The 23,087-nt window shown below is 38.3% G+C and overlaps 1 protein-coding gene across 6 annotated transcripts in view; it reads left to right on the forward strand.

Moving 5' to 3' along the window:
* Window positions 1-23,087, forward strand: part of SLC10A7 (solute carrier family 10 member 7) — a 144,074-nt gene that overhangs the window by 45,893 nt on the left and 75,094 nt on the right. For all 6 annotated transcript variants that reach the window (XM_030491790.1, XM_030491793.1, XM_030491791.1 and 3 more), the window contains one exon: window positions 4,786-4,824. In XM_030491790.1, the coding sequence (XP_030347650.1) occupies window positions 4,786-4,824 (39 nt within the window). The remainder of the gene's footprint in view (window positions 1-4,785; window positions 4,825-23,087) is intronic.

A 23,087-nucleotide genomic window follows, 5' to 3' on the forward strand; every position in this document is an offset into this window, starting at 1 on the left:
CTTTTCTGTGCTGTTTGGTCAAACCATTTCCATCACTTCAATATTTATTTTTTTTTTTACTATTTTTTATCCTTCTCCCTGTTAAATAGGAGATGTATCTATTACATTTTGCATTACTTACATGGACGCTATGACATGTTCTACTAGCACTTTGTGTTCTATACCCTCTACTGCATAATCCTGCAGTAGTACTGCTAGACTCCTTGTCTTTCTCCAGTTCTTTTCTACTCTTCCTCATTGTGTTATGTGTGTTAAATGGGATATTTAATCTTGTGCCTGGTACTTGAGCTGTATATCCTACTAGTGCATGTCTGAAAATGATAAGGTTTTAACCTGAGGTAATTATGGGTACACACAGAGCAGCTTTGTATGATGCTTAGGTTGCTTCCTTCTGAGATGTTTTCGAGACTGTTTAGTTTCATTACTCTGCATCTGTGGCCTTGGCCCTGCAACGTCCTTTCCATAGATTGGTGACGACTTGGGGCCAGACAGGTCCTAATGTACATAGCATGTGCTTTCTCGGCTATGGGGTGCCTGGGGGTAAGCATAGGGTTAAGTACATTTAGGAAGGTTACCTCCCTAATGGCTGCCAAATGACACTCAAGAATCAAACATTTTAGAGTTAAAAATATATATATAGGTGAAAAAGCCTTTTACTGTTTTATATAGTCCACATATAAAGCCATGAGGCCCTGTTGTTTTCCTGTGGCTCTGCAGTAAAGGAAACTGCAGCTCCAGTTGAGCTGTGCATAACAATTCCATAAAAATCCTGTCAATAATGATAAAATGTTGGGGTTTGACCCAGATGTTTCAAATATTGCCAGTGTATCTTTTTCTCTTCTTTAATGTAGTCCTGCTATGTTATCGTCAAAAGATATGTAGTCTAATAAATTCCAAGATAGGTTAGTTCAATACCAAAAAGCTTCCTGTTAGGTTCAGGTATGAGAAAAGGAAGGTTTCCGACAGATAGGTTTCCTTCAGAGGTGGGCTGCTTACTCATAACTTGAAAGTGCTCCAGGCTAGATGATAATTCCTGGAATTACAGATCAGCACGAGAGTTCCCTCAAGCCCAGTGCCATACGGAGTTGACTGAAATTGTACCTCCTGAATATTAAGTAAATTTGTTGTTTAGTGGAGCTAGTGTGTACTATTTTAAACTCAAGTGTACACATACAATGCTCATCTGTATTAGTCCTGTTAAGAGTACTGGCAGTGACTTTCAGTCTTGCCTCTGAGTTGATGTAAACTTGAGTAATTGGCCTGGTTGTTACTACTGCTGCTTTTGAATGCAGTCTGACCTCTCAATACATGGCTATGCATTGACCTTTTGAAAGGATCTTCTATTGATGTTATAGAGACCACTCCCCTCATATTAATGATAAGTGCAATGAACAGTTCGCAAACACATGCAAATCTGAACTTAGAGTATTATAAGGACATGTAAACGTTTTCATGTTTTATTGTTTCATTTAAGCTGACTGCAAACATTCTGATATCTGTTGAAGCACAAAAGGAGCAAACACTAAAAAAGTTATACACTAGTAGTGACTAATAAATGTTTCAAATAGAAAATGAAGAGCCTAGCTGTATCATGTGTCAGCACTAATGTTGGTTTGTATCATCCCTCTAAGGATGTCAGAGTGCTTTTTAAAGAATGAATTAATATTGACAATACCCTGTGAGGTATGTAGGCAATATTATCCCTCTTGATAGAAGGGAGTTGGAAGCACAAAGTGTTTAAATTCTACAGGGTCATGTACTAGGGTATGTTTAATTACAAATTAAAGCAGTTGATTCAGTTTACTACAGGTTTCTTTAAGCTGAACCAGAATCACATATAGAATCGACAGGTTTGTGGGTATCAGAAAAATTTACTTCTAGGTTTATTTTGCAGGAGAAATGTTTATAAAGAAAACTGCAAATAGAGTAATTGACATGTGTAAGTTCTTCCTCATTGAGGCAAATCATCTGAATGATTATAGCTTAATTTGCAGTCTTCCTGCTTTATTTGTTTTTATTTTTCTTGCCTCTAATGAGTGTTTAATCATCTGCCATGGAAGATTTCTGACACATTGGAGAAAGAGAATTAAAAATTGCAAACTAGTGTACTCCTGGACCATTGTGAATTATGACTTTTGCACATGACTAGCTGAATACCTGAAGCATAAAATTTGTCTGAGATTGTTGTCTTAGTACCTGTTAGATTCTTGAGAATAATAAAAACCCCATAGAAATCTTCTGAGTGGATCAGGAAGGAAAAAAGAAGTTTGTTGATGGCCAAAATATCACCATCTAGTATCACCACCACAGAATCATCTAGTATCTCTTCCTACCACCTTTCCAGGTGCATTCCTGGAAGCGAAATTGCAGTGTATTTTAGGTAAAGGTTTCATGTCTATAAATGATCCTCAAATCAGAATTGGTAGCCACTGATGTGGCTAGAACTAGATGCACAGTGTCCTTTTAAGGGTATCGGTTCTTGCCAGCTACTGCTTTCTTCTTTGTGCATTGTGGAAATGACCAGGAAAACAATTGAGGACTGTCTAGCACTGAAGTTATGTCTCTAGCATTGGTAGACATGGTCTGGCAGGCTCACCTGTGCTGCAAGCAAAGCCTGGCCTGAACCCAACTTTTGGTAAAGCCAGATATTTTTGAGACAGGGAGGTAAGTTTGGCATGTTAGGGAGGGAAGAGCTACATTTTATGCTCTCTATTCATTTTATGTGGGCTTCACCAGCTTTCCTGAAAAGGGTGAGTGGTAAGGTTCTTGGTAGCAGACAGAAATGTAACTGTCACTCTGCACACAAAATCTGCATGGGGTGGAGGAGACCATTAAGTTTCCTCCCAGCCTTCTGTTGCAGAAGTGGAGCCCAGATGCTTCTGTCTTTCAGATCTTCACAGTTGATTTACACTGTTTTATATAGCAAAGATTGTTTTGCAAGGAAGGCATCTTTAAGTATGCTTAAAAATGGAAGTCTACATCCTCCTTCATAGATTCAGAGACAGGGTATAACAAAAGGGATCAGATAGAAGTGGTGAAATACAATCTGTGTAAGAATGGCATGTGCCCAACAAATACCAAAGAGACTTGGTAAACCTGATGGGTTTTTTTAACATAATAATAACAGCAGCTTTAAGAGGGATTCATTAACAAAAGATACCTGCAAGGACATGTCCTGTGTTGAAACTGATCCCTTGCAGTAGGTTTGTGTGCATGGGTGTAATGTGTCTCTCTTTTGCCACCTGACAGTGTCAGCTGCACAGCTTCAAATACAAGTAGAAAATCCTGATTTCATTCACACTTGTTGAAGAATTGTTTTAAGTAGTACTCACTCTGGCTCTCAGCCGTGGTCTCTGGCAAGAGGAGCTGTTTGGACTTGTGCCTTTTTTTTTTAATGTTCAAAAAAGGAATACTGATGAGGAAGAGGTGTTAAAATATGTTATTGTACTTTACAACTGTCAACTATAATGTTTTATTTAGCTATATCTATTCAGATGCTCCCTCCGCAACATGGAGTGCCATATGCCATTGTCCCTGTTAGTAAGCAAGTCAGCAAAGGTTTCCCAGTCTGCATTTGTTTTTGTATTTGGGCCACTGAGGAGCTGCGGTCCAGTGCCATCTTTTATTGATAGGGCCAGCAGAGGAGGAATCTAATGAAATTATCAAAGCTTTGAATTAATTATGAACTTGAATAAGAAAGCTAAGCTCTCTAGAGCCAAGGATCTCATTACCCATTCATTTTCATTGCATCTTCCTATGGAGCAGAAGGCAGGTTCAGCTACAGCTCCTACCCTGATTTTGGACTTTATTCAAACTTGCTGAACTTGCTAACATCCCCTTGTTATTAATATGTGGCTGGAAGTGTCCAGGGTGATTAATTTGACGCTGCTCTAAATCTTCATGTAGATGGTAGATTTCCCTCCTCCCTTTCCTCTTACCTTTGCTGTGTGGCTTTTCATCATCAGACTGGCTGCCATACAAGAATTTCTGTTCTTTCTTGGTAAATGGGGAAAACTATTAGTCAAGACTCAGGTTTTAACTTCCTGGAATTTAAAGAGTTAATCTTAAGAAATAACACTGCTACTTTGTATTTCCTGGATATTTAGGTAAGCGCAAACACTTCTAAAGTAATTATCAAAATTGTTTATTTCCTTATTTTAAAAGATTTTATGGAGTAAACGTTTTGGCCTCAGAAGTGCGGGGTCATTGTGGGTGGGTTTCTTGTTTGTTTGGGAATTTTTTATTGTTGTTGTTGTTCCTATTTTAAATTTGTTGGTCAATCTACAGAAATGTCTGACTTTGTCAGTACTTTATTATGATGAACAATTAGATTGGCTTGCTTCCCTGATGATTATTCCATTAAAATAGTTGAAAGTCTGTGAAAATGCAGTGGTTTAGTTAAATCTGATTATATTTATTTTGATTAATAGGTAAATATGTAAAAACGTTCATACCAAATTAGAGCAAAAGCAGTGAGCCCAAGCTGCTGTGTAATATTCTTAGTTCTTCTGGATATTTCCTCTTAAGTCTACCTGCAAGGGTTTTCTTCTCCTCTTGCTTTTTGTCCATTTCAGCACATTATTTATGAACGCATAAACTAGAATCTATCAGTTTTCATAAGTTACAGGCCACCGGCAGTTTTTTAAGCAGTGGCTAACTGCCTAATGGTCTCTGTGTATGTGTGTATTTGGAAAATCTAATAGCTTATTGGGCAGAGGAGTAACATTTTGTTCTTGTACTATAGCTATTTTACCATTGTTGATATTTATCTTTTTCTCTCTTCAGGCAGCTGCTATATTTAATTCCGCTTTTGGAAGTTTTTTGGTAAGTAATGCAGTATTTATAGCAAGTGCTTTAATAGTCTTATATTTAACAATATCACTTGTGTTTGTATTCTTCACGTTAGTGTTGGTGGGATTGTGCCATTTAGCTGGCAAAAATTTGAATAATCTTTAAATTTATGTCACCATGCCATTGATACAGATACTACAATTTCTTTTCTTTTTGTTAAACTCTTGAGAAAAGTAGTGAATAAATTGTCTCTGCTCATGGTAAATTAATAATGTGTAAACACATCTTTATTTTCTCCTTAATGGGTTAACAGAATCTATTATTATGCAGATGTTTCAGACATGGGCATCAATATATTGATTTTTCTAATAAGGCCCATCAAATACTCATTATTTTCTATCAAGAGGCCATGGATTTTGAAAAGAAAACATGACCCAGCTGATCAGAGAGTAGATGCTAATTTACTCAGTGACTTGTCATTTGTTTAGCATATTTCACTGTCAGTGAAGCCACTCAATGTCTCTGAGGAACACACTAAAATAGCTAGATATGGGAAAGCAATCAATCCAGATGGAAATATAACCATTTCTGTAAAAAGCAAAACCAGTATTTGTGGGCCTAATGGTCTACAAAGATTCAGAAAGAACACTAAATAAATATATGTATGAAGAAAGAAAGAATAGATTTCTTTTATTGATACATTTAGAGAGACATTAATGCATATTAAATACAAATTATTTTATATGTAGGCAAGCTACTGTGACTGATTGTTTTGTTTATGCAGCTAATAATTGAATTTGTTTTTCTTTATTAAAATTTGTGCATGTTTAGAAGTGTGCATGTTTAGATGTGTGTGTTTGTGATTCCGATCTTGTGTCCCCAAGAGGAAGATTATTATGTATAAAATGAATGAATGACAAAAGAATTCAAATTATGAAATTAAAATTAAAACTGCAGGTACAAAATAACTCAGTTTAGGCATATTCATTTTATGAAAAGCTGGCATTTGGAGTTTAAGTATGTAAAACTGTACTGCCAAGAGAGAAACTTGCATGGCATTTTGAAGGTATTCATTGTGCTGCTGCTTTTTTGGGGGACTAGGTTAAGGTCAGGAGGATGGATGTGAGTTTTGTGGGTATAGATGTCCATTCACATTTTTAAAATATCAATTCCCAAATACTTGTTCCTTTTTGTCACCTATTGTGTCCTCTTCCAATAGGAAGAAGGTAGTTTCAGCCTCAAACCATGGAATCCCAGTGTTAGAGCAACTCTTAAGTCTGCGTACGTGCATGGTATTTTCTCTCGTTTCTTGGCACAAGCTCCTGTTTCTCTGCTGTCCCTAGCTTTCGGTTCAGGAGGTTTCCTTGAATACCCAAAGGCCTCAGTTCAGCTGTCATTAGGAGAATGTCTTTTGACTTCAAATAAGAATTTAGGCCCCAGAGCATCTGACCACAATGCCGGCTCCTGGTAAAGCAACATGAACATATTTTTAATCTCTAGAACCTGTTTCTTCTTTCTTCGAAGAAATCTCACTTCAAGAAGCTGAGCTAGTTTGTATGTTCATGAAATACTCCTGATTTTGGCTTTATCTTAGTTCCATTAACTGATCATTGGAAAGTTCTATTCACATGTAATTACCTCATTTTGGTTTTTATTCACTTCAGAATTTTTTTGAAATCTTGGAGTAGCATTGCAGTAAACATTCTTGTTAAAAAAAGATTCCAGGAAGGACGTTTCAAAAATATTAAAGGTTAGTTAGATTCAGACTACAGTACTAGCTGGGTTTTTTTCTAATTACTGATTGTTTAACAAAATAAAATTATGAAGAAAGCGGCTACTATTAAGTCACAAATATATTCACACACTTAGATGCTTATTGTGGTATCGTAGTTTGAAATCATTATTATGTAGGGAAAATGTGTGTAGGACAGAAAAAAAATCACAAATATGTTTACTGAAAGCTTTGCTCTTGCAAACTTTTCTAGTTATGAAGTTGATGACTGAAAATACAATGGGATGATGGTAGGCCAGGGACTGTAATAAGTAGCCAGAGTTGTTTACCAGTTTTCCAGTGCTGTAGGTCTACATGGTCTTTAATTGAATGGCTTCTGAATGTCACTAGCATGTGGTCACTTACATTGTAAGTTTTCTGTGGACAACTGGTGAAGCCTAAAAAAAAAATTAAATATATATATACTAATTTGAAGGCAAAACTGTTCTATAAAATATAAGAATAATTGGCCCTATTCTGAGAAAATAATGGAAGCTTGTGATGAAGTTTTTGGAAGTCCATCTGTTTATATTGGTGCTTAACTTACAGGCTTGGCTATGGGTAGAGACCCTATTTCTTGTATCTTTAATTTATGATGAATGTAAATCACATTTGCATTTTTCTTATTGGTGTCTGATGGTGTGCTGTCTGTGGATAGGCTTAGATGTAGTTATATACTTTTGTGACCATAACCATATACATGTCCTAGAGATAATTTGGAAGTATCTGACCATTGGCAAGGCTGCAATTTTTCTCATGTTCCTTGTCTTGCGATGTGTAGCACATGGGCAGGTTGCTGCACTTGTGTGTAGCCCTGACAAAGCCAGGAGGGCAGTATGTTGTTGTCTGTCTCAGAGTATGCCTGTGGGCCAGTACCTGTGTATGACAGTGTGAAGCAAGCTGATTTAAAAGGGCCGAAAGATGTGCTAGGCTTTTAACTCCTTTTTTTTCTTTTTCTTTTTTTTTTTAGGGGGTGTCCTCTTTATTTATTTTTTAGATTAGAAAATGGGCCTTGAGAAAAATTAAAATAAGCTGTGGAACAAAATGTCTGAAGGAAAAGAGCCTAATTTTAGTATGGTACTGAGATGAGCTTACTTAGATGAAACGAAACACATAGTGATAGGCAAAATGTAGAAATGCCAAATATGTCTCGATAAACAGAAACACACTTATATTAAGCATCTGGAGGTGTTTTCACTGGTAAGGATATTTTAAAAAAATACCAACTCAGCCACAAAGTAATTCCTTTTAAAGTCCACCAACGCCTATTTTCCTATAAATATGCAGGCAAAACAATGCACGGAATTATATCTACATATTTACACTTAGTTTAATAATGTCCTGGGTCTAATTAAAACACAGTGTTTTAAAGAACTAATTGTTACAGAAAAGTGTTTATATGTAGCTAGATTAGTAATAACTAACGATAGATGAATTCAATTTACATAAATTTCAGCCGAGAGAATATTTAGAATCATACCACTGAGGATTGCTTTGAGTTGGGTAGTTAATATCATTATCTCCTCCCCTCGTTTAAACAGTTTGGTTTACAATAATTGTGGAACATAAGAAGTGATTTCAGTTTTTCCTCTTAATGGGGCTTTAATAAAATCTGATAGCGTTTTACTAATACTGGCTGGTTGGTTATCAGCAAAGTTGCTACTGTAAAGCATGCAAATGCATACTAAGATCTGCTGAGAGATAGAAAGCACTGAGGTAGCTGCTTCCACTTGTGTGGGAGAGGGTAATTTTGCACCTCGAGGCTAAAGAAATTGTTTGGGATTTAAGTATAGGTCTGCTGAGATTCTTAACACTGTACGCATTACTGTGCTTCCTAAGTCTTTCTAGTCTGCTTCTAAAAGTTGTGCTGCCACAGAAAAACAATGCTTGTTAATGTCTAAAGTGCAGAGCAATAGGCAGGATACTGCAGAACATGTTTTGCTGATGATCATTTCATGGTGTTTGCCTGAGTGGCTCAGTTCCTTTGGCTTGAAGTTCACCAAGGTATAGCCCATCTTGAGGTGTTCTTGCACTGAAGTGGAGACACGTGCTCGATTGAGAGCTAAACTCAGTTTACAGTGACAATATAGTGCCATGTGCATGGAAGAAGGAGAGGGCCTAAAGTCTAGAAGAGGATGTCCTCACAAAATGCTCTGCACTGCTAGACTGGAAACAGTCTTGTCTAATCTTTTTCTTCCACGCATTAATCTCCTTTCTGCTCCAGAGAATGGGCTTGGAAACATAAGAGTATCCAGCTTGTGATGTGAGCCAGTTGTCTTATTCTTTGGTGCCTTGGGGTTATGAACAGTAAGTGGGAAAGGAACAGCCATTACGTTCACCTTAAGCAAAGAACTGTAACCAAGATGCGAAGGTCTGTGGTGCCATGAAATCAACAGGAGAAGAGAGAACTCAGAGGACTCTGCTCTGGTGACCATTATGCTCCTGAGAAAACAGAGCAAAGGGTGGCCAAAAAATGGAAGTGTTGGTTGAGACTTCTTCCCATGCTGTCTAGGAATAGGTTAGCTTTCTCTGTTGAAACCTATGGGATGAAATAAGTCATGTGTCCAGGCTACATAAGTCACTTGGAAGGAAGGAACCTATTCCAAGTGCATATTATTTCACTAATCTCCTTTGTCCAAATTAAGTATGTATGGTTTGTTGGTTTATCTGACCATGTTTCAAAGGCAATAGAGATGGTTCGTATTGTCCAAAACTCAAATAATTTTTGGAAGCGGCCACTTGGCTAATCAAATCCAGGGTAGTGTTTTTAATTACATTGTTTTCCAAATGAAAGTTAAAGCTAGCAGGGAATATAAAAGTTAGCTTCTCACATACACACAAAGCCTAGTTGGCTAATGAAAATGTATGGAATTCTTACCTACTCTGCTTTAGCAGCCATAATGATTTACACAGCCTGACAGCACTAGTGCAGCAAGTAAATGCATTAGTCATAGTGTCCATTTTTCTTGCAAATTTGTGACACAGATTTAATTATGGGAATGACCAGCAACTTACAAATCTAATTTTGGTAGGCTGAGCCAACTTTTTTATTTTAATAACAATGGATTTTTTAGCAATGATTTCATTACTATTTAAAGAAATCCACACATATGGAAATAACCAATTGGCTGAATTTATTTACTTTATTTTACCTTAATGGATGTTGAGTGGTTTAGGGGTTTTTTTCTTATTTATATTTTTTATTATTATCACTTTTTAGTATTAGTCATTTCTAGGGTAAATATTCTTATCTGGCTTAACTATTTCTAGCACAAACATTGTAAATATTTTTCTAAACCCAGGCAAATGTTTGTATACCCCTTTGTTCCCTCTTAATTGTGTCTTTGCAGTATGAAAAGAGGCAGAATAGTCATCTGGGATTCCCTTTTTACTGTGCTAGCTGTTTACAAGGAGGTCTTGCCAGGAAGTCTGTTCATAACAGGTGCTGAATTCCAGATTCAGTCTTGTTTAATTTCAGAGCAGAGCTGCTTTATGGTGTGCCACCTCACTCTTAGAAGAGGTCTCCTCTTCGTGTTTGAAGCAGTACAGTGCTGATGCTGGCCCGTGCTCCAAATTTGATTCAGGTAGTTGTCAAAGTCCTGAGCAAGTTCTGCCTGTTAATCAGCCACTTGGGAAGCCACCTCAGCCTTGAAGGATGGGTTTTTGCATGAGTGGAAGGGGATGGCAGGTCTCAGCAGCAGTGAGTCTTTAGACCAGATACTATGTACCTGGCAGGAAGAGTTTGGATTCTGTGGAATTTAAATAATCTTGGTGAACCACTTATGATGCTTTACTGTAACTTTCTTATATTTTGTGCCTGGTGCTTGGCTTTCTCGATGTTATTTAACATCCTCATTTCGATCTCTGCTAGCTTTATATAAAATCTCAATGTAAGTTTGGGCATCATCATCAGTTTCCAGATCTGTCAGCATTTGAAAATGTGTAGGCCTTCACTGTTATTGTGTATTCGTTCTTCCAGTGTACAGCATGCTCAGTTTAATACCTAAGTTTGAGTAAGCTTGTTCTATTTTGGTACAAGCAAGGCAGAGTAACAAAGCTCACTGTGGTGAAGACCCGTTACTGTGGGCTTAAGAAAAGAGCCCTTGATAACACGATTGTTTTGAGGGATGGCTAGGCATGTGCACCCATCCCAGTAACCATTCATTCATTCTGTCTTTGTGCCCCCCTGCCTCAGTCCCTCCAGCCATTTTTAACATAGAAGTGTAAAGGTGCAATAGTCAGAAAGTTAAAAAGAAGTGAATGAAATCTTGCTCCAAAGGGACTGAGAGAAATCAGGTGGGGGATAACTGAAAATCTGTGTGGTCTGTCTGATTTGAAAAGACCAATGAAGTCAGTAGCGATTGACACAGCCAGCCAGTGCAGGCTGTCTGAGAACCAGTTAACAAATAACAGCCTTGCTGTTGGTTATCTTTGAAATGTTAGGGAAAAGGAAGATAGGTAACAGTAACCAAGATGAAAGAAAATATGCTGTGAAGTTCTCAGAAAAGTGGGTCCTCTAGAAGGCCAATGATCAGTCCCCGTTTGGTTTTTTTTTTCAATGTCTAAGAGGGAAATGCCTTGAAATCTACATAAAAACAAAAAATGAAACTACTAGCTGTCAAATGTTTATAAATTATGTGGGCTGTAGCTAGCCTCAGTGCTTTCTTAGTTTTCCCCATAGCTTTTGTTACTGGCCATTTAATTCATCTCCATCAGACTTTCAGGACTCAAGCAGCCAGTTCTTCAAAAACAAAAAGTTTATTTAAAGGTACCAATGAGTAAGCCATTAAAGATATTACCTTGTGTTCTCTCTGCAGCCCCCAAATAATTAAATACTATATTTTAAAAGATAAATATAGTTGTATTCTTTCTTTCCACTTCTTTATACAACAGCTAACAGTAGGTTACACCTACTTTTTTGTCAGCAACCCTATCTAGTGCTCTTGCTTGGTGTGGTACTTGATGACTGCTTCCAAGACAGTACATTGAATCCCCTCCCCTTTACTTTTTTCATAATTTGTAAAATTCATCATTGCCCTCTTTACTGTGAAAATGTATAATTTTTGTCGAAAGAATATGCTTGTTTTGGGCTATTTTTTCTGGTTCTGCTTACTTTTTGTTAATGGTCAGGACTTGCAGAAAAAACCCAATTACATTAGGGCAGAACTTGTGTGTGAATCATAATGTTGAAAAAGGTCGGGTACTGGTTTGTTTTTTGGTTTTGTTTTCTGGTCTGCTGTGGTGCAACAGTTTCCTGTCCTTTTACTCCAATACAAAGAAAACAAAATGAACAGGAGGAGTTCTCACTAGTTCTGTTAGAAAGTAAGATCAAGATGTCCTATTTCTGGTTAAGTCACTGGCGCTTGTGTCATGGAATGATGTCATATCACTTGCTTGAAATTAGTTTTTAAAATGGTTGCATTGAAAAGCTGCTCTACTGATTTATGACAAATGCTTGGAGAAATATTTGCATGCTTTGTTTAAAAAGGTGAAAACTTACGCTACAAAACTTGGAACAATTTATTTGTAAAATGAGATTTAAAATTCTTGCAAAGAGTTACTTGTGTCTGCGCTTTCGTTTCTTGGTTCTTTACATTGGGTAGGTTGGAGGAGAAATTGAGAAGGGAGGCAGTATGAAAGACAATTTGTTTTTTATTTTGCTCTCTCTGTAGTATCTTTTAACACCAGAAGAAACAAAACTGCATTCCTCTAGGGCAGTGGTTGTACACAAACTTGTAGTAATTTGGCCTGATTTAAGGGTAAATGTTCCCTGCAGAAAGATTTGGAAATGCACAAAATATGTAATTTTCTCCCTCCCTTTTAAAAAATTCATCAAAAGGAAATGAAAATATTTTTAGAATCGACTGTTAATGTTCTCCCCCAAAGTTTTAGCTTCTGGTGGAAATGGTCCAATGATCTTTCCTCTGTGCTGCAGCTTTTAGTCACCTGCGTGAGAAGAGTGTGTGTTGAGCCAGGGGGAGTGGAGAGAAATCATCCCTTCGTTTGGAACAGAGGTGTTTAAACCCCTGTCTTCTGCTTCATTGGCGCTTTGAACTAGGGCTGCTGCAAGGAGGAGTTGGTTTCACCTGGCATCTGTATATGTTATAAAATACAATCTGGTATACTGAGGAGTCACCTACATGCCTGCACTAATCCAGAATGGAGCATGGAGCTCTTCCTCCTTTTGTCTGCCAAATGTGGATTCAGCAGCTAGCAAGAGTTGAATTCTAGAAAGCAGAATGCATGTTTCATGACATCCCTTTACAAACAGCAGTACCAGTGCTGTATTGTTCTATGCAAGCCTTCTAATTCAAAACACATTGATTTATTAAGCTTCTTGATTTTTGGCCCAGAACAGGTTAAAGCTCTGCCTGGATTTGGATGGGTTTTTTCTGTGGTTCTTCTCTATCAGACCTGGCAATGCCTGTTCAAAACTCAGCAGTCCGCGAATCGGCAGCCCTCAGTCTCTTGGGATAAAAACAAGAGGGACATCATTATTACTGTAAGTTGAGTGGCTGGAAACCATTCCTCTTGCTGTCAGGGTGACAAATACTGTCTTAATGGAAGTGCCAGAGGTTAGGTCAAAAGCTTTCGCAAAGTCTGTAACTCAGCTAGAAGGCATGGTTATCGTAAAACTGGAGCTTCCTTGAGAAATTCATGTTATTATTTGCTATTGGCCTTTTAAAATGCACTTTTGGGAGAACATCATGACCCTTCAGTATGGGACAGTAGCAGTTCATTGTTTTGTTTTTTGAATGGCTGTACTTGTGTTGTTGCCGAGAGGTTCCTTCATTATTATTTTGCCTTAGCTTCTTTGAAAGTATCAAAGCAACCCTCGTCTTTCATCCTTAGTTCACACATTTGGAAATACCAGTTATTGTGAAGGAAGGGAGGGAAATACTTTAATTGATGGTCTGTTATTATCTGGCTTCTTTTAACACTGTTCTGTCAGTTGAATAGATTTTTCATTTTGCTTTATGTAAAAACAAAAACAACAAAAAATCACCCCAAAACCCTAACCCAGCAAAATCTAAACCATCTTTGAGTTAATTCCTTTATCTTCCTTGAGGCTTACTCAGACAATTTATCATCTTTCTGGCATGACGCGTGTGCACTTCCCAGGATCTTCTTTCCTCCTCCTTCATTCCCATTCTTCACCCACTTATTGCTGGTTACTTTCCTGTACCAATAAGTTGTTTATTTGTTGCTTCTATTTTTAAAAAAGGTTGTATCACAAAATCCCTTTTCTAAAATATTTTCTGAAGGTACCTTGTTCAACTCCAGTGTAAGGGCTTGTTGCAAGAATGGTTAATGCTGCCTCTTCCCTGTTAGCTGGTAGAAGATCAGACTAGATGATCATCTGACTTTATCTATGAAAAACTTGGTATGTTTTACAGAGGGGGGTCACACCCTGGGAAGACTGTATGTGAGCTCCAACAGGGTGAAAAATTTGAAAATTTGCTAGTTTTTCTTCCCAGTAAAAAGAATTGTTTGTACTTGTATCTAAATGTGGTGACCACTCCATGTCAATTAGAGAATTTTGTATGTTAATATATGAAGATGGGATGTCACTTTGTAGTGTGGTGTGATACAGGTGCTAGTGTTGATACCCACCTGAGTAGAAAAGTCATTCTAAATTCTTCCTCCAGGTGCATTTGAGGCACGTGCCTCAAAGTAGCCTGAAACTGGCCAGGTGCTGTTAGCCTGAAAACGCGCACCTCTTTGTGCCTCGCTGCTTAATTGTGGTCTAGTTTCTTTCCCACATTTTTTGCTACTGTATGGAAAGTGACTGTTAACTATTTGAAGAAGAACTATATTACATAGGTTTAGATAACATGAATAATGTGAAAGCCAGGGTTTTTAAAAAAACTCAAACCTTTTAATAAAATGGAATGTCAAATATATGAGCATGTCTTTCAAGAAATGATCAAAAAACATGTGAAAAGTTCCATATCCTTTTTAAAGTCAAATAATTATCCACAATCATAATTTTTTGTTAGATGGACAGTACAAAGATGAAAGAAAATTTTATAGATAACATTCCACTTCACAGCCGACTGAAGCAGGTGTTAGAAATGCAGATTAAGTATACTGACTAAAGACTCTATAAATTTGAAGTGAAAATGCCACTGGTCTACTTGCAGTGCCCTGCACATGTGAAGTTTCAGATAGTTAAATTATTAATTGTATTGTGTGAGACAGTGCAGCAGTTAGGGAGAAGGTCCTTGTGCATTTATGATGGTTTTTTTTCCTGTAATCTTTTTAATGGTACATGATGAGCTGCTGACAGAATTTGCTTCATTGTGGAAGTTTTGCTGTGGAAAGCGAGTACATAATGCAGCTAGATAAATCCGCAGTGTAAGCTTATATGCCAATTATAGATGTTTTACAGGAACATGCCGTGCAAACACACCATTGTGGGTAAATATAGTTTCTATAAATGAAGGAGGCTGAATGTTAGTGTTGCTGTACAAATCTTCAGACAGTGCAAAATTTGTGCTTGGTCTTTCAGCACACTCCTGTCATAGTGGTATAAGGTGTTAATTTACAGGTTGGTCTTTCCTGGACTTCATAGGCTTTGCGTGGACATTATGCTTCATGATGTCCTGGTTTCAGCTGGGATAGAGTTAATTTTCTTCCTAGTAGCTGGTACACTGCTGTGTTTTGACTTTAGTGTGAGATTAATGTTGATAACGCTTCAATGTTTCTGTTGTTGCTGAACAGTGCTTACCCTAATTTGGGAGTTCTCAGTTTCCCATGCTCTGCCAGTGAGGAGGGGCACAACAAGCCGAGAGGGAGCAGAGACAGGACATCTGGCCCAAACTAGCCAAAGGAGCATTCCATACCACAGCACATCATGCTCAGTGTATAAACTTAAGGGAGTTGGCCAGGAGGTGCTGATCACTGCTCCGGGACAGGCTGAGCATCGGTCAGTGGGTGGTGAGCAACTGTGTTGTGCATCACTGCGTTTCTTGGGTTTTATTCCTCTCTCCCCCATTATTTGGTGGTGGTGCTTGTTGTTTTTGTTATTTTACTTTATTTCAATTATTAAACTGGTCTTATCTCAACCCAGGGTTTTACCTTTTTTCCTGATTCTCCTCCCCATCCTACTGGGGAGGGAGGGGGTGAGTGGCTTAGTTGTTGGCTGGGGTTAAACCATGACAGATATACAGGTGCCTTACTCATGTGGCTGATGTGAAGTATGTTAGGGTTTTGGTAGGAGGGCACTGGGAGATGAGTAAGGGTATTTTCTTTTCTTCCAGCAACTCAGTAACCTGCTAATAAACTGTACTAGCCCATGAATTTAATTTTGTCATGACTTATCAGGTGCCTGGAGCTAGTAATCAATCTGTAGGAGCTCTAATTCTCAGATGAATTAGAATTGGAAGTGGATTGGGAGATACAATCTCTTTAAAGAAAGTGAGGAGCAGTACTGAGGCCCTTGCTCAGCATGAGGGACAGTCAATTTTCTTCTTAGTCCCGACTGTTTTGAGAAGAAGGTGGCAGGATCTCTGCCTAACATCTGGCTAGCAGGGAAGACAAAAACCAGGATGTAGCGCTGTCCTCTATAACCTAGAATGACTGCAAGGGAAGTACAGCTTTTGCTGTGGATTTTTTTATTTCATGTTTCCCAGATCTGCTAGTTCTAGAAGTATCTTGTCATAAAAGAAATGGGTTTTTTTTAAATAGACAGTATTGTTTTATCCCTCAGCTTATGGGGCGTGGTATTTGCATTGGCAGCAGTTGTGCTCTGACTAGAGGAGCCAGTCCATAGTCTGTAAATATCCTGTATATGGTTGTGAAAGCTTGGTTGTTATGAGTGGAACAGGTATTCAAGTGGTTCTGCAATGCTTCCTAGGATATAGACAGCATGCAGCTGGCAAGTCAGTAATTTGAAATTTGAAAAGGCTATAAATGGTTGTGTTTTGTATGTATCTACTTTATTATAAGAACAACAAATAAACCCCAGATGTTTCTCTGTTTTCCGTGCACCTCTACCCATAGGCATCTAGACTTAACTCTATTTCTCTCTTATTTCTGATAACTGGTGCTTCGAGATACGCATTTTTGTTCCTTCAGTGACGGTTCTGGCATCTTTCCCTGTGCTACAGAATTGAGTTCCCTACAATGGGTGTAAAATCATATGAAATTGTATAAAGTCCCCAGAAAGACCACTTGGTGCATTTGTAATACAGATGATGCACTATAATGAAGTAGTGAATTGTGAATTTTACTCTAACCTTAACTCATGTATAGCATTTCAGTAAGATTTTTCTGGTCATTGTCTTTGAGAAACAGCTTCTATCCATCTTGCTTATTTTGCAGGGAAATTAAACCAGAGAAAAAGACTACATAGTTCATTTTACATAGATACTTCATTTTACAGACTGTGTTGTGTCCCCAAGAAAGAACTGTTACATGAATTTATGTGTAAAATGTGTTTATTACTTTCCATATTTTTAGCAGGGAGTTAAAACACAAGAGCATCACCATAACACAAACAGCTTGTAAAATAATAAAATCTAGATGAAGCCTAATATTTATGGAATGCTTCATTATTGCTTAGTTTAGCCACTCAGTTAATACAAGTAGAAATATGGCTTTTACGGCCCTTTTTTTCTGCTGTCCCTTCCTAATTACAGTGTGGGCTTCCCAGCACAGCTGTCCTGTCTGCCATTTTGTCTTCCAGTTCCCAAATCCGATCAATGTGTATACATATTCAAGTCAGAGAACTAAACCAGAATTTCATCATTACTATCTCAGTTTGCTTACCCTGAAGCAGAGTTAGCAGAGGGCTGATCCTCCCCCCATTCATAAAGGCCTGTCAAAATGGGATACTTCAAAGACATTTGGAAAAATATATTATCAGAGTCCTGCGACATCAAGCTGTGGCATAATTATTGCACCATAAACGCTTGCAAAGCATTATGCTGGCTTGTTTTTTATTTTTCAATTTGATTTAACTCTTGGAGTTAAAATTGTTATGCTAATTCAGAAACAGCATAGTCCAGTGGCAGCTGAACTTGTGTTGAGAACATCTCGATCCAGTGTTATCAAATAATACACAGAAAATTGTATGATCTGTAGTATATGGGAGGAGGTATATTTTGGTTTATTTGCTGTTGGTTTTATTTTAAAAGCTATTAAAAACCTTCTGCAGCCTCTTTCAGGTAATTATTGTGCTTTCTTTTTGGGGCAGAAAAGGCCCTAAAAGATAGAAAAAACACTGCAATCTTATCAATCTGTTTCATAAAGCTGTTCAAGCACCCTAGATTAGTGTGATATAGATGAAGACTTCTAGGCATTTGTTTTGCCACAGTGGTAGTCACTGTCTCTGGGCTGTCCAGATAAATTTTTGTTTATATACCTGGTGTATGGATTTCTTAAAGCCCGTCAAGGTAAGGAGTAGTTTCTTCCTCTTTGGAGAACTAGCAAGAGAGAGATCCAGCAGTCATCGGAGTTCAGTCAAACACTGACATGTCCAAGCAGATTAAAAAGAGGTTCATGATAGAGAAGGGTTTTGGGACGGGAGAGCCCTGGGGAGTGCGAGGTCTAAATTAAGATGATATATTGGAGAAGCATAATCGAGAGAGGATCAGCAGATCTCTGGGGAGTGCTTGGATTGTGCTGGCTTTGGTGCATACAAAACGACTGTGCAGAAGGAAGAACAGCAAGTTCTGGGTTAGGCTGGACTGGGGTTACCCTGAGGTATCCCCTGTTGGGAGTTCCTTTTCAGGTGGAGGGTGCACACACCACAACTGTCCTGCACATACTCCCTCTGCACGATCGCCACATCCTCTGCCTATCTGTTGTTCTCGCTCCGTGGTTTCTAATTGTCATCAGATATATAGGAGGCCTCATCCAAGTAATCGTTTGAGAGCCAACACTAACGTAACATGTTTAAGCTGAGATGGGAACATAGCTCTTCAGGGTGTTAACATCAAGTGAAAGCTGCTATAGCGATAAACTTCTGAATTAATTTTACAGACTGATTCTGTTACAAATACCTCAATAGAAAAAAATTGTTTTATGACGCTATATAATAAAGTTCTTGAACTGAACTCATAGGGAGTTCAGTTTTCATGGATAATCAGACAATAATCTTGTAGGGCCTTTGGACTCTATCCTGCGGGTTTTACAGGATATATCTTAAATCATGGTGAAAAGCTCATCAGCAGGACAAAGATGCTGAGGCATGCCTTGTGCCATTAAGATTCTTTCTGATCACCTGTACGATCATTGACTGAAATGTCGTTTCAATGGAGATTTAGCAAATTCAAGAATTTTTTGAGCCTCTTTCCTGGGTTTATGAGTACTGTGTTAGCTGCTCTAGTGCTTGAGCTTTGTAGTGGAACATCGGTCCTTCTGCCACTCACGAACTGTGATGCACATTGAGTTGTGCATGCCTGGCATAGTGAAGGTGCAATGTGGGTGTATTGATAGTATGCAGACAGAAATGGTTTTCAAAGTTTTTTCTGAAAATTATATTGTAAGAATTAGGACTTGGTTACGAAAGAAGTTTTTTCTTGCCTGATTTTTTTTTAACTCCATTTGAGCTTACTTCAGTTCTAGAGCAAAAGTGTGGCAAATCGTTATTTTAAATTAGAACACAAATACAGTTGTTACAGCGTAAATGTGTCTGTACCTGGAGTTACCTTAGATTAGCTGTTGCACAAATGTTTGAATTCAGTCTGTATTAAATACTGCAAGCATCTCAAAAGGGTGTGTTCTTTCTGTGCTTATCATTGGCATGTGCAAAAGGTATTTTTGCACTGTGATCTAGTAGTCATAAACAGAACTGACTGGTTTACATACAGAACTATGAGATTTGCACTTGAGTCAAGCATACAGCTTTATCTGCTTAGGCCATAATCTCATACAGTATCCATGCTTACAGTAGCACCTTGCATAGACAATACTACTATCAGGAGCTGGATTGCTGACTTCCCGTTTGATTTTATAATGTGCTGAACACTACTGTACATGCACGAGTAATAGAAATGGGAAAAGAAGGAACCTTTTCAGTATAATTCTTATGACAGTATCTTTTTAGAACCTGGGATTTTTTATTAGAAATACTCAGAGGTTTTATTGTGTAAATTACAGAAGAAACATTCCTGAAGTCCTTACGAAAGAGCCATTCTTTTCCGCTGCATCATGATAAATGTAGCAATTGTGTGTGTATACTAGAATAGATCATATTGAACATCCCCTGAGCTCCGTTTGCAGACAAGTCCTATCTCCACCATGACAAAATTCCCATAAGAGTTTAAATTATTAATGTCCTGGAATCTGCGGGGTTCAGCAGATATGCTCAGCATTATTGATGGCAAACTTCATCCCTTTATTCCTAAGACACATAATGAAATAGGGAGTCCCTCAAATAACTACATTTCGTGTTTAGGCTAATTTTGTAGAGGCCAGTGGGCTTTGCCTTAATGTGTGTAAATACAATTTTTCTCTTTTACAGCAGATTGTGTGGTAGATGGGAATGAGACTGATTTGGCATTAATTTATGAATCCTTCTAGCATTCTCTGTGTGCTGCACCCTGTGCGGGCAAGATGCTCTAATTACACATACTCTATATAATGAGAGCTTTTAATGACAATTACTGATAGTAGTTGCGGATGTTTAGGGACCATTTTTTCTAGCTTAAGATGATGTATTGGCTTTCACAAGAGAAGACTTTTATTTTCACTTTATGCAATATCTCTCCTTCCTCCCCCAGCCTTCACAACTGAAAGGCTGACTGGTGAAGCTGCTGACATGTAGCCACAGAGAATTTTTGTTCAGTTAATTTAAGTTCAGGAGATATCATTTGTCACTATTTTTTTATTTCTGAATTGAAATCTTCCCACTCACATGTTCTTTTTCATAGTAATTTAGTATTTGGAGTGATGTTATACAAGTTACGTTTGTTTTATACAACAAGATAAAACTCTACTTCACACTGAGTATGTCACTGCCATGTTAAGCAAAGACATTTACGAAAGCTTCATTTTCCCTTAGTGCACTGGTATAAATGATATTTTAATACGAGGCTGTCGATTTTAAGTAGGAGTAGGTTTAATCTTAGTTCCAGTTTTCAGTTAGATTAATTATAGTGGAAAACAGCAAGTCCCCTCACAGTCCCAGATTGCAGAGTTGCTTTGCATAGGGCCTGCTTTTTTTTTTCCTAAGTAAGGCTGTGAGCATACTTCTCATTGACTGTTGTCTTTAAATATAAATACAGATTTGGGCAGCTTCCAGTTTAGCGGTCACTTGAGAAAGTGAGCTATCAATAATTGAAAGATCAGTTTAACGCTTGTGAGGAAGAGACAGTTTAAAGATTATATCTTGCCCACCCCCATTCACTTTCATATACTAGTTTTTGTTTAGAGGTATCTTTCTCTGATTTGGTTCCTCCTGCTGGCAGTCTTGGTGTGGGAAGTAAAGCCTTCTTGTAATTCCAGAGAAGCAAAAGGTAACATAAGAACTGCCTGTTGTCCAGCACTTAGGGCTGTTCATTCCCACACATCCCTGCAGCTTTCCATGCTTTCTGTTGTCCTAGTGCAGCTAGGAGTGAGAGTGGGCTGGAAGACAGACCTGGTCTGAGCATTAAAATAATCCTTCTTTGTTGTGGCTTTCTTGTGCTTTGTTCTGTTTTAAATCCTGACCATGACAGTAGACTGGTTTGTCATACAGCTGTCTTAAGTGAGAAGATGCTGTTCCAGCATGTGGGAACAGAAGTAAAAGGTTGGATGAAAGAGGAAAGAGAGTGGCAGCTTCTGGAACTCATTTATAGCTGAAGACAACGCTTAGGTAATCAGACCATAAGAAATATTGTATACTACTTTATCTCTGTGGTCTACAAACTCTGGACCTTAAGACTGAGCTCAGTGTTTTACTAATAATATTTATATGTACTTCACATTTATTTTCTAATTCTGCTAATGCGGTAATGAAAGGCTTTCAAGAAGTCATTTCAGGTCTTTAGCAGAAGGAGCCAACTCTTCTACTGTGTGGCACAGTTTCCAGAAGGAGTTTGTGATATTAGAGGCTTAATTTGTCGCTCTGTTAGCGTGACGTATCATTGCCTTCTCAAAGTATTGAGTGTATGCAGATCCTTTAGACTAAAACATTGCAGAGTCTGATGTCTGTTATTTGAATTCATAACTTTGGACTAGCTTGAACAACCAAAATTGCACAGGTAGCTGATACAAACAGCCTGGTTAAACTTTAAAATAACAATCGTCTCCTAGGACCAGTAATAGAAAGCAAGAATCCTACTTCCCTGTTCTGGCATTGGTTACTGGCATATAACATGCACTATGTTTTGCTGTACAGGGTGCTTGATCTATGCCTATGACTAAAATGGAATAGGTCTGGGTTGCAGTCACCATGGGTAGATGTGCTGTGATTGGATCCAGTCTCTGAATCCCACAGGCTTAGGTACCCCTGGGTGTAGACTGTGGTTAGTTTTGCTTCCTAGCAGAGGACCCCTCCATTACATGTTAGGTTATGCTTATCTTGAATAGAAAAAACCTGGCCCCTGAGCCATGGAACCAGGATCTTAGTCCAGAGATCAATATGGGTGCTGAAGAAGATGCTAAAGAAGAATTTGAGTGGCACAGACAAGGTCAAGTGCTGGGAGACACAGCATCTTAAGAGTCGTCTGTGAAAAGTGAGAGCTCCCAGTTTCTGTTTCCCAGTAAAACTTGCAATTAGTAGAAATTGCAAGAACCTCACACAAAAATAGGGTTATTAGCATCTTGCTCTTGCTAAGCAGATCTGGGCTGCTGAGTTTCTGAACAGACTTGCATCTCTGCGAGAAGGCTTAGCCTTTGATTTCAAAAGTGGAAGTGCAGCCTGAGAGAACAACCTTACAAGGATTTTGGCCTAGGCTTAGCGAACCTGTTCTTTATGCTGGTTATTTTTAGTCTGTCTCACACATACCCTGCCCTTATCTAGTAATGAGTTGAGCCTTTAATTTTCTAATTACCCTTAGCAGGAACCACTTGTCAGGAAAACAAAGAATCATGGACTTCAGAAAATGAGTTTCTTATTCACAAGTCTTATGCAACAAGAGAGTTCCCCCTGGAAAATATTGTTGAACATTGCCTTTCCTTTGCTCTTCTGTCACTGCTTCTGGGAGTCTTGCATTTGTGCCAAGCAGTTTTTCCTGCCTTCTTGGCTCAGTGGGCATATTTTTTTGTCATTGTTCAACTTCTCTAGCTTACAAAATAACCAGACCTTTCAAAACTGGCTGGTTCCCAAGTCTCTCTCTTTGCTGCAAACTGGGTGGTAATTTCAGCTCCCAGCCCATGTCTTCATTTCTAGTATTCTCTTCCTAGGCCTTCCACCTCTATGTAATTCAAAGTCCACACCACAATTAGTGGAAAATACACTGTTGTATTGGAGAAGAGTCCTTCTGCACTGGTGTGTTTTGTTTGCTCTGTGGTCACACCATCCACTTAGTGTCAGGCATCTGTAGAGGTTTCTAGTGGTGCTGGCAGAAGGCACTGGTGGTCAGCATAATGGTGG

Source organism: Strigops habroptila, chromosome 7 (genome assembly GCF_004027225.2).
Source record: "Strigops habroptila isolate Jane chromosome 7, bStrHab1.2.pri, whole genome shotgun sequence".
Classification (NCBI taxonomy): Eukaryota; Metazoa; Chordata; class Aves; order Psittaciformes; family Psittacidae; genus Strigops; species Strigops habroptila.